The sequence below is a fragment of the Galeopterus variegatus genome, unplaced genomic scaffold, assembly GCF_000696425.1.
Source record: "Galeopterus variegatus unplaced genomic scaffold, G_variegatus-3.0.2 Scaffold575, whole genome shotgun sequence".
NCBI lineage: Eukaryota > Metazoa > Chordata > Mammalia > Dermoptera > Cynocephalidae > Galeopterus > Galeopterus variegatus.
The window spans coordinates 190,953-210,704 of NW_007726686.1; the positions used below are offsets into that span (position 1 = coordinate 190,953).

At 36.3% G+C, this 19,752-nt stretch overlaps 1 protein-coding gene across 1 annotated transcript in view; it reads left to right on the forward strand.

Moving 5' to 3' along the window:
- The first annotated feature begins 6,405 nt into the window (after positions 1–6,405).
- The window catches only part of USP24 (ubiquitin specific peptidase 24), a 113,799-nt gene continuing 100,452 nt past the window's right edge, over positions 6,406–19,752 (forward strand). Inside the window, 7 exon segments of the mRNA XM_008570147.1 lie at positions 6,406–6,468; positions 6,891–7,056; positions 8,360–8,427; positions 12,367–12,510; positions 13,192–13,314; positions 19,051–19,086; positions 19,448–19,513. Of these exon segments, the coding sequence (XP_008568369.1) occupies positions 6,406–6,468; positions 6,891–7,056; positions 8,360–8,427; positions 12,367–12,510; positions 13,192–13,314; positions 19,051–19,086; positions 19,448–19,513 (666 nt within the window).

A 19,752-nucleotide genomic window follows, 5' to 3' on the forward strand; every position in this document is an offset into this window, starting at 1 on the left:
AAAAAAAAAAAAAAAAAAAAAAAAAAGATAATATGAATCTTTCCATGAACTTTTTGAAGTACTCTCATACATAACATAAAATTCACCATTTTATTTATTTTTAAGCATATAGTTCTGTGGTATTAAGCACATTCACATTGTTCTGTATCACCACTGCCCATCTCCAGAACTTTTTAATCTTCTCCAGCTGAGACTCTGTACCTTTAAACAATAACTTCCCATACCCTCCTCTCCTCAGCACTTGACAACCACCATTCTACCTTCTGTCTCTATGAATTTGACTACTCTAGGTATCTCATATAAGTAGGATCATATAATATTTGTCTTTTTGTAATTGGCTTATTTCAGTTAGCATAATGTCTTCAAAGTTTACCCATGTTGTAGCATGTATCAGAATTCTCTGTCTTTTTAAAGCTAAATAATATTTTATTGTATGTATACACAGCTTTTTAAATTTATTCATCTGTTGATGGACACTTGGGTTGCTTCCACATTTTGACTATTGTGAACAATATTGCTGTGAACATGAGTGTACCATATCTGTTCACATCCCTTCTTTCAGTCCTTTTAGGTATATAACCAGAAGTGGATTGCTAGATCATATGGTAATTCTATATTTGATTTTTTTGAGGAACCACCGTACTATTTTCCACTGAAGCCGCAGTTTTACACTCCCATCAGCAGTGTACAAAGATTCCAGTTTTCTCACATCGTTGCCAACACTTATTATTTTCTGTATTTTTCATAATAGCCATCTTGATAGCTGTGACATCTACTTTGTCCAGTTTTAATATCAGGGCAATACTTGTCTCATAAAATAAGTTAGAGAATGTTCCCTCCTTTTCTATTTTTTGGAAGAGTGTGAAGGGTTGATGCTAATTCTCCTTTAAATGTTTGGTGGAATTCACCAGTGATGCCATCTGTTGTTCCTGGGCTTTTCTTTGTGGGAAGTTTCTGATTATAAATAATTCTCTTTACTTGGTATAGGTCTTCAGATTTTCTGTTTTTTCTTGAGTCAGTTTTGGTGGTTATGTTTTTCTAGGAATTTGTCCATTTCATTAGGTTATTTGTTAGCATACAATTGTTGACAGTATTCCTTATAATCATTTTTATTTCTGCAAGATCAACGTTGATATTTCCTCTTCCATTCCTGATTGTAAAATTATTAAATTGAGTCTTCTCTCTTTTTCTGTGTCAGTGTAGCTAAAAATTTGTCCATTTTGTTGATCTTTACAAAGAACCAATTTCTGGTATTGTTTATTGTTTCTACTGTTTTTCGCTTTCATTTATTTCCACTGTATATTATTTTCTTTCTTCTTTTTGCTTTGAATTTAGTTTGCTCTTTTTTTCCCCCTAGTTTCCTAAGATGGGAGGTTAAGTTATTGATTTGTGATTTTTCTTTTTTTCTTAATTATGAGCATTCACAGTTGAAAATTTCCATCTAATCACTGCTTTCACTGCATAAGTTTTGTTATATTTAAATTTTCATTCATCTCAAAGCATTTTCTAATTTCCCTTGTGATTTCTTCTTTGGCTCATTGGGGATTTAGGAATGTGTTGTTTTATCTTCCCATGTTTTTTTAATTTCTTAAATTTCCTTCTGCTATTGATTTCTAATTACATTCCATTGTAGTCAGATAACTGAATCATACTTTGAATGACTTCAGTCCTTTCAAATTTGTTGAGGCTTGTTTTACAACCTAAAATATGCACTATCCTGGACAATATTCCATGTGCACTTGAAAAGAATCTGTGTTCTGCTGTAATTGGGTAGGGTATTTTATAAATGTGTTTTAGGTCTAGGAGGTTTATACTATTTGAATCTTCTGTTTCTTTGTTGATCTTTTACCTAGTTTTATTATTGAAAGTGAGGTATTGAAATCTTCAACTACTATTGTTGAATTGTGTATTTCTCTCTTCAATTCTATCAGTTTTTGCTCCCTGTATTTTCAGTCTCTGTTGTTACATGCACATATGTTTATAATTGTTATGTGTACCTGATGGATTAACTCTTTATCATTAAAAAATAGCCTTTCTTGTCATTTAACATAATGTCTTTTTTTTTTTTTTTTCTGATGTTAGTATAGCCACTCCAAATCTCTTTGGCTACTGTTTTTATGGTACATTTTTTTCCATCCTTTATTTTATTTTTCACTGTATTAACCTTTTTTATCATGAAATGTCTCTCTTACTCTCTAGTAATATATTTCTAGTCTTAATGTCTATTCTGTCTGTTACTAATATAACCATTCCAGCTCTCTTACATTTATCTTTTACACGCTTTTATTTCAACCTCTTTGTATCTTTGAACCTAACATGTGTCTGTTCTAGGCAGCATATAGTTGGATCATATTTTTAAAATCCATTCTGCCAACCTCTCTCACTTTGAATTGGAGTGTTTAGTCCATTTACATTTAATATAAGACAGGATTTACACCTGCCACTTTGCTATCTTTTTCAGTTAATTCTTAGTGGTTGTCCTGGGGATTACAATTAATGTCTTAATTTACAGAGAAATTGCAAAAATAGTACAAAGAATTTTTATATAACCTTACTTAGGTTCTTCAAATTTTAACATTTTATCACATTTGCTTTATTATTTTCTCTCTATGTGTGTGTGTGTGTGTGTATATATATATATTATGTGCATGTGCATATAAGATGTGTGTGTTTTGTAGTTGTTGTTCCTGAAATGTGTGTGTGTGTGTGTGTGTATATATATATTATGTGCATGTGCATATAAGATGTGTGTGTTTTGTAGTTGTTGTTCCTGAACTGTATGAGAATAAATTACAGACATGATGCCCCTTTACCCTTAAATACTTTAGTGTATATTTCCAAAAAATGAAGATAGTCTCTTAAAATAACTTCAGTATAGTTATCAACACCAGGAAATTAGCACTGATCCAGTATTAAAATCCTTTGAAACCAAAAAGTAAAATAAAACAAATAAAACTTCTTGTTTTAAGATCTAGTCCAGCTAATGGGTACAAAACTATGCTATCTAGCCTAAGTGATTCATTGTGCAGTATATACATGGATTGAAACAACACACTTTACTACACGAGTATGTACAAGTAAATGTTAAAATATTTTTAATTAAAAAAAAAAATGATTCAGTCCAGGATCCCTTGTTGCATTTGGTTGTAATATCTGTCTATTCTCCCTTGGTCTTTCATGACTTTGACATTTTTAAAGAAGAGAAGCTAGATATTTTTTAGACTGTTCTTCATTTTGGGATTCCTCATGATTGAATTTAGGTTATACATTTTTGGCACATACCACACAGATGATAATTGTTCCCTTCGTAGTGCATTGTATCAGGAGCACGTGTTGTTTGTCTCATTAGTAGTTTGTCTCATCATTTTTAATAGCTGCTCTTAGTTTTAATAGCTGCTAGGTATATTTGATGATTTCATATGTGATCTGATTATTAACTCCTGTAGGAATTAATGATAGATATTCCATAGTAATGACATATACTCACTTCAGAATCAGCCAACTGATTGTGTGTGTGTGTGTGTGGTTTTATGTGCTTTGACCCTAGGTCAATAAATTTAAGCATTAATCTGCTAAGGTTGCTGTAACAAAATACCAGAAATTTAGCAGGTTAAAACAACAGAAATTTATTCTTTCACAGTTCAGTAATCCAGAAGTCTGAAATCAAGGTGTTGACAGGGTTGGTTCCTTTTTCGGAGTGAGAGTGAAAATCTCACATGCCTATCTCCTTACTTACGGTAGTTGCTGGCAATGTTTGACATTTGATATTTCATATATGATTTGATTTCTTAACTCTATAAAAATTAACGATAGATATCTCATAGTAATGACATATAACTGCTCGGAATCAGCCAAGTGAATTTTTTTTTCTATATGCCTTAATTGTACTTTTATCCTAGGTTAATAAATTTAAGCATTTAATGTGTGCAATTTTAAGACTGTCCTAAATTTCTTATTCTTTGGGTCCCCTTAGGTTCCTTTAATTAAAATTAGCTTATTTACAGTACTTATGAATTAAATGTATTTCTGAAGTGTTGCACTTTAAAAACTGAATTTTTCCCAGACATTATGATTCTAAACCTTCTCAGTTCACCACGCCCACCTTCCCTCCCCCTTTCCAGTTTACATTGTCTTCTGTACCTAATTACCTTCCTGTTGGTTGTCTTATTTTAATTCCAATTTTGTCTCAAACCTGAAAAAAAAAGTGTTGGATTCCTTTAGATATCATTGATATGGGATTGAAAGTAGTTTTTTTCTGTGTGCATTTATCATTTCTGTTTTATATTTATGGTCTTTTCCTTTATTGAGGTTAAAGATGATATTTTTAATGGAGTGCTTTTATTATTTTATTTTATAATTATTGAATATAGAGTGAATTGTGAAAATATTTAGATTTCCAAAAAACTGGAGTAGATGTTAGGCAGTTTGGGGTTCAGTTTGCTTTATTACAAGTTAGCATGGTTAGAACTGAAGGAAAGTCTTGCAGTTACCCACTAATAGTTGAAACTGTTAGCATGGATTACTTTTCCATTTAACAGTACTCGTTAAATACTGACTTTGTGTTAAGCACCAGGTTCTGGAAATATAGAGGTGGTCAAAAATAGACAGCATTCATGCCCTCATTGGGCTTGGTTTACTGGTGAGAAACATAAAATAAATCACAAATGTAAAATTACATCTGTGAGTACGTCGTGCTATTCAGGAGAGGTTCAGGATGGTCAGAGTATATAGGAATTGGAGGAATTTGACCTAGAAAGACTTCCCTGACAGAGTTAAAGATGTATAGGAATTAAGTAGGTTTTAAAGAGGGCAGAAAGATGAGTTCAGGAATATTGGCCTAAAACAACCTTTTGTTATGCGCATAGATTCTGTGGGGAGGAAATTCAGACAGCAGTTTATCTCTGCTGCATGATGTCTAGGGCCTCAGCTGGAAAACTGGCGGCAACTTGATGGCTGGAGGTGACTGATGGCTGGAGGCTGGACTCATCTGAAAGCTCCTTCACTGGCCTTCAGGGGCTGGCTGTCCGGTGGGATCTCAGTGAGGCTGTTGGACAGAACACCCGAATGTGACTCTCCATTTAGCCCGGGTTCCCTCACGACATGGTGTCTTGGTTCCAGGAGTGAGTGTCCCAAGAGAGAGCGAGCCAGGAGGAAGTTGTGTTGCCTTTAATGACCTAGGCTTGGACATCATGCAGTGTCACTTCTGCTACATTCTGTTCGTCCAGGCAGGACCACACACGGTCCCACCCTGGTTCAGGGCCAGGGGAAATAAATGTCGCCTTTTTTTTTTTTTTAAGATAACTGGTAAGGGGATCTTAACCCTTGACTTGGTGTTGTCAGCACCATGCTCCCCCAAGTGAGCTAACCAGCCATCCCTATATAGGATCCGAACCCATGGCCTTGGTGTTATCAGCACCACACTCTCCCAGGTGAGCCACGGGCTGGCCCTAAATGTCGCCTTTTGATGGGAGTTTGGCAAGGTTCTAGAAGAGCATTTGGGCCCAGAAATATGCTATGGCCTTTTGGGAAAATAGTCTGATACAGGGAGCATTATGTCTATCAAGAAACCAAATCCCAAAGAAACCCTCAGGAGTGCAGAAAGCTGGAGAGAAGGGATAAACCATTCATTGCCTTGTAGAGCATTTAAAAAATGATTTTGGGTTATCTTAATAACAAAAGGAAACCATTAAGGTGTTTTAGGGTTGACATTAGATTTGTGCTATATGAAAATCGGTATGGAGACCAAATGTGTGGTGTAAGGGTGGAGATGAGGGAGACCAATTAGGAAGCTGGTGGAGTACTCTAGGCATAAACAATGATAGCCTGGGCTAGGTAGTAGCTATTGAAACGGACAGAACTAGATGAATTGGAGGGAAATTTAGGAGGTCTAATCACCACGTCTTGGGGGTAGAGATGGGAGAACACAGTGTTGTGAATGATTCCCTGGTGTCTGGTGTCTACTAGATGAATGTGGTGCTGGGATGGAGAACATGAGTAATGACCAGGATTGAGGGGAGAGGGTCATGAATTTGGTTTGGGGGACACATTGATTTAGAGAAGATGCAGGCAGGTGCATTTGCTGGTCTGAAGATCATAGGAGAGATCTAAGCTGGAGATAGAAATTTATGAGTCATTGGCAGATAGTAGATAATTGAAATTTAGAGTATGGATGAGATCATCTAGAGAGATAGACTGGAACCAGAAGGGAAGAGGACCTGCCGCTGAAATTCGAGGAACTCTAGTATTTGATGGCTGGGATGGGGAGCATTTACCAGGAGAGGAGATAGACTAGGAACAGCAGGCCTGTGGGAGGAGAACAGGGAGTGTGCTGTCCTGGGAGGTAAGGGGAGAGAATCTAGCATTCCAAGAGGAGGGAGTGGGCAGAAGTAAGATAAGGACTGAAACATGGTCATTGGATTTAATGATATAAAGTTCAATGGTGACCTTAACAATGGCCACTTTAGGGCAGTAGGTCCTTGGAATCCAGATTGGGCTAGTGTCCGGAGTGAGTTAATGGTGGGGAGAGGGAGAAGCAAATATAGATACCTCTTTGAAGATATGTATCCCCTTAGTGAAAAAAGAGAGGCAAGGACAGGATGGCTGGAGATGAAGATAGTTTTGGTATTTTTTTAATGAGAAATTGAGAGTTCATTATTGAAGAAGCAGATGAGTTTACTTTCTGAGAGAGAGAGAAGGAAACCAGAATGATAAAAGTTGAGAATATTTGGAATATTCTTGGTGAAAGATGTGATTATGAGAAAGAAAGGTGGAGTTCACACTATTGGTATTAATAGCTACCATTGACTAAGCGTCTACTTTGTGCTAAATTCTAAGTTTTTAGCAGTCACTAATTAGCTTATTTGCTTTTTATCTTAATCCCTTTTTGTCAGAAGAATGATGAAAATGGAAACTGCTCAGGGGAAGGAATTGAATTCCCTACAACAAATTTATATGAACTGGAAAGCCGTGTTTTGACTGATCATTGGTCCATCCCTTACAAGCGAGAAGAATCACTAGGCAAATGCCTCTTGGCTTCTACTTACCTAGCAAGACTTGGTGAGTTTTCAAACCTCAGAACACATGAGGAAATTTTTTTCAAAGGAGGCCTGAGTTTAATCTTAGCTCTTGTCATTGCCTGTCTGTGTGATCTTGGACAGCTCATTTATTCTCTTTGTTTATCCCCTGTGGAATAAAAACTTTGAATTAAATCGACTGCTTTCTTCTAGCTCCAGCAGTGTGTAAGATTATTTACAATATAACTGAAAAGCTTTATAGAAATTGAAATTAATGTTTTCCACAGAAGCTTGGAGCACTTTAAAGTAAGGCTCAATAAAGAGGCTTTTTTTTTTTAAGATAAGAAAGTAATATTTATTTAACAAACATTTTGTCCATATTAAGTGCCTGGCATTGCCTTAAGTGCTTTACAAATATTAAGCTAATAGAGTAATAAAATATCACTAGGTTGGAAGGATGGGTGTCAATATAAGGAAACTTGTATACTATAAATCTATAAAAGAGAAAATAATTTATTTTCATATTGAATTCAGTTATAAAATAAAATGAATAGGGCCACTGTTTTGCAGGGTGTCTTTTTTTTTTTTTTCTTATTAAGAGTGTGCATAGTTTACTACCATGATTAAATGTGAGACACATCAAAAGGAAATATTTTGACTGGGATTAGATTTAATATTAATAGGCTTTTACAGTGCATTTATGACTAGCTTCTTAAAGGCAGCAATTATTGAGTGCCTGTTAGGATCTAGGTATTGTGCTAAGCAGTGGATCTGAAAAACGTGTGTGTGTTCAGCAGTATTCCCAACCATAAGCAAAATCCATTATTGAGTTTAAGAAACAAATACATTTCTTCCAAAGGATGATTTTACAGTATAATCATTTTCATTCATTCAGCAAGTATTTATCACTTATTGTGTGAACTGTGCCAGAATTCTGTGTATCTTATTACACAGAGTTCATCAGTTTGTTTTAGGGAAGAAGAGTAATTTTGGCACTTATTGGAAATACTTGTTTTTATAGAACTGTTTAGGAAGACAATAATGGCTAGTAAGTAGCTTCTGGTGGTGTATTGTTAGCTATTTAATCAGATCATTGAAGTTATTCTGACATGAAAACATAAGTTCAACCATTTCAGTTCCAATTAGTATTTATTTAGTCTACTGCTGTGATTGTTTCACAGCCCATTCCTTCATCAGAATGTATATATTCTACTTTTAATAATCCCTTAAGAATCAAGATTTCTATAATAAATAGTTCCATATGTATGAATTTGGCATGATATATATGATTTTTACAAACTACCTATAATCTAAACAAGGTTTATCCTTTTATTTATTTTACTAAGGTCTTTCCGAATCTGATGAGAATTGTAAAAGATTTATGGATAGGTGTATGCCAGAAGCATTTAAAAAGGTAAGAAAAATGTGTTAATCTGATTTTTTGGTGGGAGTGAAGGTAGACTAGCTTTTTATTATAGTTTTAGTTTTTTATGTGTAAGACCAATTTATGAATCTTGATCAAATAAGGACTTCTCTAATATGAAAAAAGTAGCTCTGAATTGGGGACTTATAAAAAATTTACTTCTTTTTTATTTAATTGTTTGCACATGTCTTTGGTTGATTGTTACTTTTACTTCCTACTATTTAATTGCTGAAGAATAGGTTAAGACTTAATTATACTAGGGAATTGCACATTTTAGTAAACTAAGGATTGTGGTGCTTAGAATTTATTTGTCAAAGTGTGAGCCACTTTTCACATACTATTTTACTGAGACAGAAGTAGCTATCTTAAATTACTGAAAGTTTGACTAGGTTAGGTATTCCTATTGGCAAAATGGCATGTGAGTGGCAGCCTCTCTTTCAGAGCCAGAATGACATGCTTGCTCCTGTTCTGGTCACATCTCTCAGAAAGCAATTTTTCTTAACAGTCAGAATAGGAGATCACAGGAATCTTGTTTCTAAGAGCCGTCTGACTCAGCATGATTCCCTTTTCAGGACATGAATCCTGAATTCTCAAAAGAGCAGGGACTATGTCTGTCATAGACAACTGCTGTTTTCCCCAGCTATAACCAAGTGCCTAGTTCATAGAAAGACCTCAGTAATTTTGTCGAATGCATAAGTGAGTCTCCTGCTGTCGTGTACTTCGGGATTTTGACATCTATTTTTGTCCCACATGCACGTAAACCACTAGAAATACAAATGGGTGTAAAGTTTGTATTTATCTTAAAATCCAGTAAAACAAACTGTCTATTGCAAATGATTATTCCCAGCTGCATTTTGATAGAATCTCCCTTGATCTCAGACTTAGAAAATAACAAAATTAATCTTAGAAACAAAAGTAGCTTCATGTTTGAAAAAAAGGAGAAATCTTTTAAAATTGTCATTAGGATAGAGATTATATGTAATTAAGACTTATGTTCATTTTATTTTATTTTTTTTATTTTTATTTTTTTCCTTTTTTCGTGTCCGGCAACGGATCGCAACCCTCAGTGTCGCGCCCGTACCGGACCGGGACCGGCAACGGGATCGCAACCCTCGGCGTTGCGTCTGCACCTCACTCAGCCAGTGAGCGGGAACCGGTCTGTATGTGGGATCCGAACCCTCGGCGGGAGCACCACCGCGCTCCCAAGCGGCGCACCGTAGCAGTGCACCACCGGGCCAGCCCAAGACTTATGTTCATTTTAGATGAATTCATCTACCAATTTGTAGTTTAAGTAATTTTGAACTTTTAAGAATTCTGGTAACAACTGGCCAGTTAGCTCAGTTGTTTCAGAGTGTGGTGCTGATGAACACCTAAGTATTTTAGACCCCTGTTACTGGGCAACAGAATATTAAAAAAAAAAAAAAAAAGAATCATAGTAGCTTTTTTAAATAGCAAAAAAAATTTTTTTTTTCCTTTTTGTCTTTTTTACTGACCGGTAACGGGATCACAACCCTCGGTGTCACGCCCATACCGGGGACCGGCAATGGGATCGCAACCCTCGGTGTTGCGCCCGCACCGCGCTCAGCCAGTGAGCGGGAACCGGTCTCCACATGAGATCCGAACCCTTGGCGGGAGCGCTGCCTCACTCCCAAGCGGCGCACTCTCCAGTGCGCCACCGGGCCGGCCCAATAGCAAAATTTTTTAATATAACATGCTGAGACATATTATATGTATAAATTTGCAGAGAAGGAAAATGTAAATTTATTCAGGGACATGTAAAAGGGCTTATTAGTCTAAGGAAAGGATCTTTAGGTTGAGGATTTCCAGATCCAGAAAGCCCTGTATAAAGTCAGTTCAACAGCAAGTTGCATATTTAAAGATGCTTCAGAGAGGTGTACAGAGGTGCTTCAGAGAACTGTTTTATATTATGCTCTCAGCTGTTAGTAATAGTATAATAAAAGGTCAAAAGGTTGTTTTTCTGTAAAACTATGAGCAAAAAGATACCCTGTATAATGTTATTCAATTTTATTAATGTGAAAGTGTTAAATTCTTTTACTGTTTAGAGCTATTAAAAAGGTTCTCTTCCCCATCAATTAGGCATGCTTCCTTTTATTAAATGAGGAGAGCTACAGAATTCTGTGTGCCCTTAGGCTTGGCTGCCAGGAAACTCAGTAGCTTTTGATGGAATTGGTACTGCTTCTCTTAGCTGTGTCTCCTGATAGGATAACCATCTCTCTCTTGTCTTCCCCAGGCTTTTTCTTACAAGCTCAAGTATTTACTTACAATACTTAAAAGCATTTTAGAAGTAAGGGTGTGAATAATAAGTGGCTGAATGAATAAAGTGCACAAAAGGAGCTTTGTCGTCATTTCTATGGTCATCACCTTGCACCTCCAGGCAGCCTGGATTTTTTATTAAGATAGTCAAGCAGGGAGGATAATCTAATTTGGGCCATAGTGCATGGTTATGTTTAAACCTTGCGTACACCTTCCCCACAAGGTGTTGCCTGTCTTTTCTTATCTCTTCTAGAAGGTAAACATAACTGCATCTTTAACATGAAAAAAATGAACAAATGAGATGGCACCAGAGGGAGTGATGCTTAATTCACATATATTTTTATTTTGTAATCACATGAAGCTTCTTAAATGCTAATCTCTGCTTCATTTTGCTTTATTATTTAATTTTTAAGTATAAGAGGAATATATATAGTCAGGCAAAAAAATTCTTGCAAAAATAGTAACTCACTGGTTTATATAAAATCAGTCCTATGATTTTTGCTTGTTTGAGCAAATAGTACAGCTAATTGGTATTTAGAAAATCCGGAACCAAGATTTTTCTCTGTGGCTATTGAAGTTTGGGCCCTCTCAGGCTATTCTTTTTAAGCGTTTCTCAGTGTGGCCAAGATAAAATTTTTATTGTGTAGTATTTTCCCTTTGAAGGGGAATCTTACAAAAACATGAAACCACCATACCAATTTAAGTGAAATCCTTTGATTTCTCATTCCCTGTTTTGGCAGTTGTTCCTGAATTAGACTTCTCCAAGGACTAGAAGACTGAGGATACGGGGAGGGGACCCAGTTTCTCTCCTTTCTAATGAATCTGAGAAGCCATCTGATTATAAGATGCACCATTGTTTTATATTTGATGTTTATGTTTAAGAAAAATAGCTGCAAAGTAAGCAGTTACAATGTCTTATTACTTAGAGCTATTTTAGATTTGCTTAAACATTTAAAATATTATATTACTTTTGTACATACCAAAAAGGAAAATATAAGCAAAGTAAATAGTTTAGAAGACATTGCTAAAAAAATTTTTCTCATTCAGAGCCCTGCTGTCATGTGGTCAACAGGTGGGAAATGCAGTCCTATTTCTGGGATGTTAGAAATTGTGAAAAGAATATGTATGTTAGAATTCAGGAAATATAGCATCCATTTCTTAGATTCCAGAAATCTTGACAGCCAATGGTCAGGATATATTAATAATGCCTTACCATTTATAAAATGCTTTGATGTTTGTTATATATTTTGATCCTAGTAACATCTTTGTGAGAGAATTTAGTTAAATTTGTCCAAGCCCACACAGCTAGAAAATAGTAGTATCAGGAATTATGTCAGGTTTTTACTGTTCTACACAACTTGACCACCTACCCTAGTAATAATGAAAAATAGAGGAGCAAATAAAAATTTTCTTTTAAGCAAAGTACTTTAATGCAAAGGAATTAAAATTTAAAACAAAATTTGGTGTTGACTTTGAAGTAAATGAACAAGTAAATGGACTATGGCCATGGGTCTTCTAAAGTCAGTTATCTACATTTTTTTTTTTTTAAGTGTATTTTGGTCAGCATCTCTTGATTATTTGAGATTGACCTGATTAAATGTAGATTTATTTTCTTTTTTCAAGTTAGACTCTAAACTGTTCTTTATGTTTTTGTAGCTCCTGACATCAAGTGCTGTTCACAAGTGGGGTACTGAAATTCATGAAGGAATCTACAATATGTTGATGCTATTAATAGAGCTGGTCGCAGAGAGAATTAAACAAGATCCAATTCCCATTGGTCTCCTGGGCGTGCTTACAATGGTATAGTATTTCTAAAATGAAATACTTTGTGTTCTCATTTTGTTTAAAATACTTGCTATTCTCTGACTTTTAATTAATAATGGGTGATAATGATTTTATCGTTAAAGATGTTAGCTTAGCTTTAGGGTCCTTGCTTTTTATTTTAAAAGCACTGCAACCACCTCGTGATTTCAGTTGGAAAGAAGTACCTTTCTAATTTGAATGGATTTTTCAACTCATAGAGTGATTAAATAGCTTTGTCTTAGCTCTCTCTGATTATTCACATCTTAAGTGCTTTCTCATAATGTATTCATGTAGTTTGGTTTTTGGCTTTTTTCCCCAACAGATAACAGCTGTATGAGGAAAGGGCACTCATGTTTTTCCCTCCTGACTTCTGTCTTCACTGCCCCTATTGCCCTGCTCTCCCTGTGGCAGCCCTAGCACATCTGGCGCGTGGGCATCACCTTGCCTGAGTCAGCCCTCCCATCCCATTACCTCCTCTTCGCTCACAGTGAACATTGAACAGGACAGGAAAGCACCACATTAGTCCTCTGCCCTAGCTAAGGCATATGTTTTGTTGGTATTTTTGAAAGATTCCACTGATGAAGGAGTCCAAGGCTATATTTTTATCTTCTTTTCTAATGCTAATATGTGTTGCTATAGAAATAGATAAAAATGTTTCTTTGTTCTCTTTGAATCTAGGCTTTCAATCCTGATAATGAATACCATTTTAAAAACAGAATGAAAGTGTCTCAAAGGAATTGGGCAGAAGTGTTTGGAGAGGGAAATATGTTTGCTATTTCACCTGCATCTGCTTTCCAAAAGGTAAGCATAATTTTATTTTATCTATTTATAGAGAAATATATTGAAAAAGAAGATTTCTGTGCTGTTAAAATGACAATTTACATGGAAGGATTAAAACAATCTTTGAAAAATAACAAATATTCCATATGGCTCATAAAATCACTTAATTTTTTTTAAAGATATTGCATATTTTTTTCATAGCTGTTAACTAATAATATCATGAAGAATTTTATAGATATGAAATGAGAAATAATGACTTCAGTACCCTGTCTATTGGATTATCAGAACTCCATTTTAATTGTCCCAATTTCTTAGAGACATTTGAGAGACTGGAACATTTGAAATGATTTGGAATGACTAATTATATCTAGAAAAGAAAATCTAGTAGTCTCATACATAATTTTCTTTTAAACTCAGTAAGCATTAAAACTTGCTTTTCAGGCCCAGAACCAGTATCTTCAGTATCTGGTTTTTGGGTTTTTTTTTTTTGCTGGCCAGTATAAGGATCAAACCTTGGACTTTGGTGTTGTCAGCACCATGCTCTGACCAACTGAACTAACCTGCCAGCTTTTATCTTTATTTTATATTCCAAGGTCTACAATATGCCAATTACGTTATACAAGGAGTGCATAATCTAAACAGTCCTTTAGTTCAAACACTGGTATTTGAGAAGCAGTTGAAAGAAGTCAGATCTACTCAATAGAAATCTTGTTTGTTGTTTTAGCAGAGGTTTAGCTCAGCAGTCATTTACTGAACATTTACTATGTGTCTGGCATTATTCTAGGTCTTAGAGATATGTGTATAAATAAATAGTCCTTGTCTTTAATACAAAGAGTAGTAAGACGTGGTTCCTAGCTTATAGTATAGTGGAAGAAATATGAAAACAAAAAATTACAGTATAATAATAGGCACAATTATAATAACATGTATTATGCATAGAGTACAGGGAGGGGGTGGTTATTGCCACTTGGTAGACCAGGCACACTCCAGAGAGGAGGTAAGAGCTGAACAGAAAGGGCAGTGATTATGTACTTTAAAATTTAATCCCTACAACAACTCTACAGTTAGGTACTATTTTCATTCCTATTTCATAGATGAAAAACTGAGATAGATAGATAGATAGACGTTAAGTAATTGCCCAAATTAACAAAATTAGTTATAAGAATAACCCATGCTCCAGCCTCAGAATCTGCATTCTTTAACCATATATAGTACTGCCTCCCAAAATATTAAAATCTTCTCTTCGGGTTTATAGTGAGGATTAAATAACAAATGTATATAAAAAACACTGAACATAGTGGTTCACTATAGTAAATACTCAGCAGACGTTCATTCTTGTCCGTTCAATTTATATATGCAACAGCTAAGACTGAGAAAGTTTCAGTGTTTTTACCACAAAAGGATTCTCTCTCCTACAGAGGCTCTAGATCCCCACTCCTCTTGCCTTCTCAAGCATTTTACTCCTTAGATTGTTCTGTCTTTGGTATCCTCAATCTTTTCTCTTTTGAATTATTCCCGTTGTATGCAACATGCTCTGGCATTTCCCATCTTTAAATATTCTGCCTTTAATATCACATCCCTCTCCAGATTCAGCATGATTCTCTGGTCTCCTTCGCACCCATACCTCATGAAAAATTCCATGTCTTTCTCTCCCAGTTATTCTTTTAGTCGTTACCATAAAATGTTAACTTATTAACTAAACAGAACCTAAATTTCATCAGTATCTTTTTTTTTCCATCAGTATCTTTATTCTCCTCTGAGCAATACATAAGACCTTAGAATGTTTCACATGATCACTCCTCTCCTGATTTATTATCTTTTTATCTTTATTATGCATTATCTTAGTCCTCTCCTATCTTTTTGATCCCATAAAGTATAGTGCATCCTATAATGTGTCCTTCAGTAAGGGTCCGTTGGTGATTGTCTTTGTTTTTGATGGTCTGAGTTTAACTTTATTTCCCATTCCTTGAAGAATGTATTCACTGAGTTTTAAATTCTAGATTGATACCTATTTTCTGTAAGAATGTTAAAGATGTCATTTCAGTGACTTTTGGGTTTGATTATTGCTGTTGAGAAATTGGCTGTTGGTCTGACTTGTTCCTTTGTAAAAAGTCTGTTTTTTACCATGGCTGTATTTTGAGATCTCTTCTCTCTCTTTGATGTTTATCAGTTTGACTCTTATGTGATTAACTTAGGTATTCTTTTTATTTATTTTGCTTCAGATTCATTGGGCTTCTGAATTTAAGGACTAATAACTTGTATCTATTCTAGAAATTTATCACCATTATCTTTTTAAATATTGCCTTGTACTACTCTGTTTCTGTTGCTTATAACAAAATACATAGAACTGGGTAATTTTTAAGAAAATGAAATTTATTGCTTCTACTTTCTGAGGCTGGGAAGTCCAAAGTCAGGGAAGACATCTGGTGATGGCAACAGTGACCCAGGGGTCTCACATGGCAGAAAATGGCAGAGCAGAGAGAGATAGTTCCTTATGCACTCTCATTTTAAAGCCCTCAGAACCATGCCGCTGACCACCATTAATCCATTCACTATGGCGTGGACCTACAACCTAATCACCTCTTCAAGGCCCCACCTCTCAATTACCATAATAGGATTTCCAACCCTCAATAGTTACAGTGGGATCTAAGCTTTGGTGTGGTTAGGGGGACATCCAGTCTACAGCATGCCTCTTCCGCATTAGTCTCTCTTCTGGAACTTTGATTGGATACACGTTAGACCAGCTCATTGTGTCCTCCATGTCCTATAACCCCTTTCTTATTTTCCGTCTTTTTGTCTCCTTGTGCTGTATTTGTGATAATTTTTTTCCAGATCTGTGGTCCAGTTCTAATATTTTTTCTATTTGTATCTAATCTGTTTAACCTGTTTATTAATCTATTTAACTTTTTCATTTTGGTTACTGTATTTTTCATTTTAAAAAATTCTTTTTTTTTTTTACTTTAGTCTTTTTAAAATTGTCTCATGTTCTTGACTCATACTTTCAATTCTCATTTTGTTTAATGCTTAATTTATATTGTGTCTGATATGTACAGATCTGATTCTGCTGGCTTTTACTCACTTATTTTGTGTATATGCATGTGTTTGTACAGAAATATATTTATACTTATTTGTGTGTTTGTTTTTTTGTGAACTCATGTTTCTGAGAATTTAGGGGTATTTTGTGAGGCCTAAGTTGAATGTTCTTTCCTCTGAAAAGGATTTACTTTTTTGCTTTTACTTCTTCCAGGTGGCTGGAAGCACTATAGTCTGGGATGGCTTTAGAATAAATTCTCTGCTTAAGTTTTTTCATATCATAAAGTTAGTGTGAACTTGAGCAGCAAAGCCATATGAGGGCAATTCTGTGGTTACAAATTCTTAGATAATTTTTTTCTCTCCTCTATCCAGAACCAAAGTCAGAGTAGGCAGGCTTCCTTGTTTTCTCTTTCTGCAGGTAAATTTATTTCAGTTCATCTTCATTAGGTTCCAGCTTTATGTGACAATCTTCTGAGTTTCCCTGCCACCATCCTGGCTTTGTGTCGTGTTTCTCCTGAAAATAGAAGCTCCAGGTCATCAGGGATGCCCAGATGCTGTAGAGTGAAAGCTGGCTTCACAGTCCACTTACCTCAGGATTCCTGCTTTCTCTTTGTTCTAAACTTCGGAACTCTTTGTTGCCAAGTTGGCTATTTGTTTTAGAAGATTTTTTTTTTTTTTTCCTTTTTGTCTTTTTTCGTGTCCGGCAACGGATTGCAACCCTCAGTGTTGCGCCCGTACCGGACCCGGACCGGCAACGGGATCGCAACCCTCCGTGTCGCACCCGCACCTCGCTCAGCCAGTGAGCGGGAACCGGTCTGTATGTGGGATCCGAACCCTCAGCGGGAGCGCCACCGCGCTCACAAGCGGCGCACTGCAGCAGTGTGCCACCGGGCCGGCCCTTAGAAGATTTTTTTAATGTTTAGTGGTGTTTGTTATTTTCAGTTGGAGAGCTGTTTAGGATAACTCGGCTGAAAGTCCCCATGAACTCTTCAGAGCATTCCATTCTGCCTTCTTTTTCTGCCATCCACTGAAATCAGTCTTGTTAAGGCACCAACACCCCCAGGTCTCCAGTTTGGAAGGAGATGTCCCTTGCCCCCACCAACAGCACTGGTCCCAGTTGCTCCCTCCTCAAAGATGTTTTCTACTTGCCTTTCAGAACACTTCAGTCTCTTGCTCTTCTACCCCCCAAGCCACATTTCCTTTGTTGACTCCTTCGCCAGCTTTGATCTAGGGCCTTCCTCTCTTTATTCACGGTACTTTGAGAAATATCTTCCATTCTCATGGATTTAAATGTCACCTTTATGCTGATGGTCCTCTCATTTGTGTGTGTGGCCCGAACTTCTTCTCTGAGCACAACAGACTTGAAGAAGAGTCACCTATCACCTCTTGGTTGCCCCACTATTTTCAAACTTAGTACACCTAAAATGGAACTTCATCTTGCCTCCCCAGCCTGTATTCTTCTCCTTCTCAATAATTGCATCACCATCTACCTTGATGCTCAAGCCCAAAACACAGGAGTGAGCCACAATTCATACCTATTTCTTATTTCTCATACCCAAACCAAAAATAGGCCCTTTGATATGATCTCAGTATATCTCCATTTGACTTCTCTCTCTCTCTTCTTCTACCATCCTACTCCAAATGCAACTGTGACCTATTGAATCACTGCCTAGTCTTCTAACTGGTGATGTCTACTTCTCACCGTCATCCCACCGTCCTTTTCCATTCTCCACAGAACCCAAAGAGTGCTCTTCTCAAAACACAAAGCATGATATCCTCTCTTGCTTAAGACGTTTCTGTTGCTTTTATTCTAATCACAGTCTACAAGTTTCTGCATGATCTGGCCTCACCTCTCTCTACAGCCTCGTTTATGGCATTCTCCCCTGGCTTACCACGTCTCAACTGGGAGAGTTTTCTCTCAGTTTTTCAAACAGAGTAGGCTCTTTTCTGCCTTCCCCAAACAGGACCTTTGCCATTTCATCCTCTCTGCCTGGACTGTTCTTTAAATGGCTAAATCTATATCGTTCTTTAGGTTCCACCATAAAGATTGCTTCTCCAGAGAGCTCTTTCATGACCATACCCTGAGTAAAGAAGGCTCCTCCTATCTTTCTGTTGAGTGCCTTTTGTTTTTCCTTTTGTGGGACTTAGCACAATTGGAATTATCTTATGTATGTGGTGATTTACTTCGTTTTAATTGCCCTCCTAGAATACGAGCTTCGTGAAAGCAGGTACCACATCTCTTCTTAGTCACTGTTCTATATCCGGTCTCTAGAACAGTGAATGTTCGGAAAAGGAAAGAAAGAAAGAGAAGGAGAAAAGAAAAGGCTTGATTAAGGGCATTAGGTAATGATACAGCTGGGACTAAAACTTTAATCTTTTGATTCCTGATTTACTGCTGTTTGGGTTGCTAATTAATTCTTAATTTCTAAAATATAACTTCCTTAGAGAATTTAACTCAAACTATCCTGTAGCTTGGCGAGCTTAACCAACTGATCTCAGTTATCCAAAAATACATAAAATGCTCCACATTGTGGCATAGACTCCCAAAATTGTATACAGTGAAGTCAAAGACTCACATTAGGAAACATTTGGAAAAAACCTTTTAAAATATTTTTCGAATTTTTATATTTTTTTCTCTTACTTTTCATTTAAGATAAAAGAAATGTAAGGGTTAATGGGGAAGTTTTATATTGTCATCTCAATTTCAATTTTCTTTTCTCATAGGAGCCTCATGGATGGGTTGTGGATTTGGTAAATAAGGTACACAACTTTTATTAACATGGTCATGTAATATGTTTTCCATTTTCTAATGAGATTTCCCACAGTTTGGTATTTTGAGCAAATGACAGCTACAGAGAATAATCAGAATTTTTTCCTAAGAAGATAGGTTTTATAGTTTCTTTTTTTGTATATACAACGTATGTACAGATGAACATCAGCTTTTGCACTTAGTACATCTCCTGCAGCATACCACAGGAGCATTAGAATTATCTTCATGACGATTCTCTTGAGACCAGTGTTATAGAGCACAGTGATAAAGTAGGATGTGGGCATTAGTTACTTGCTTAAATTATTAATGTTTAGCATTTTAAAATTAACTTGTGCCATTTTTTTTTCTCAGTTTGGAGAATTAGGTGGATTTGCAGCAATCCAAGCCAAGCTCCATTCAGAAGATATAGAACTTGGGGTAAGTTAAACCACTGCTATGTGCCCAGAGTAGGAAGTTCACTTTATTTGGGTTGGTCTACAATCAGAGGATACAGTCTGGACACATTAAGTTAAATGTTAAATTAAAAGTTAATCTTGGGGCCGGCCCGGTGGCACACTGCTACAGTGCGCCACTTGGGAGTGCGGCGGCGCTCCCGCCGAGGGTTTGGATCCCACATACAGACCGGCCGCTTACTGGCTGAGCGAGGTGCGGGCGCA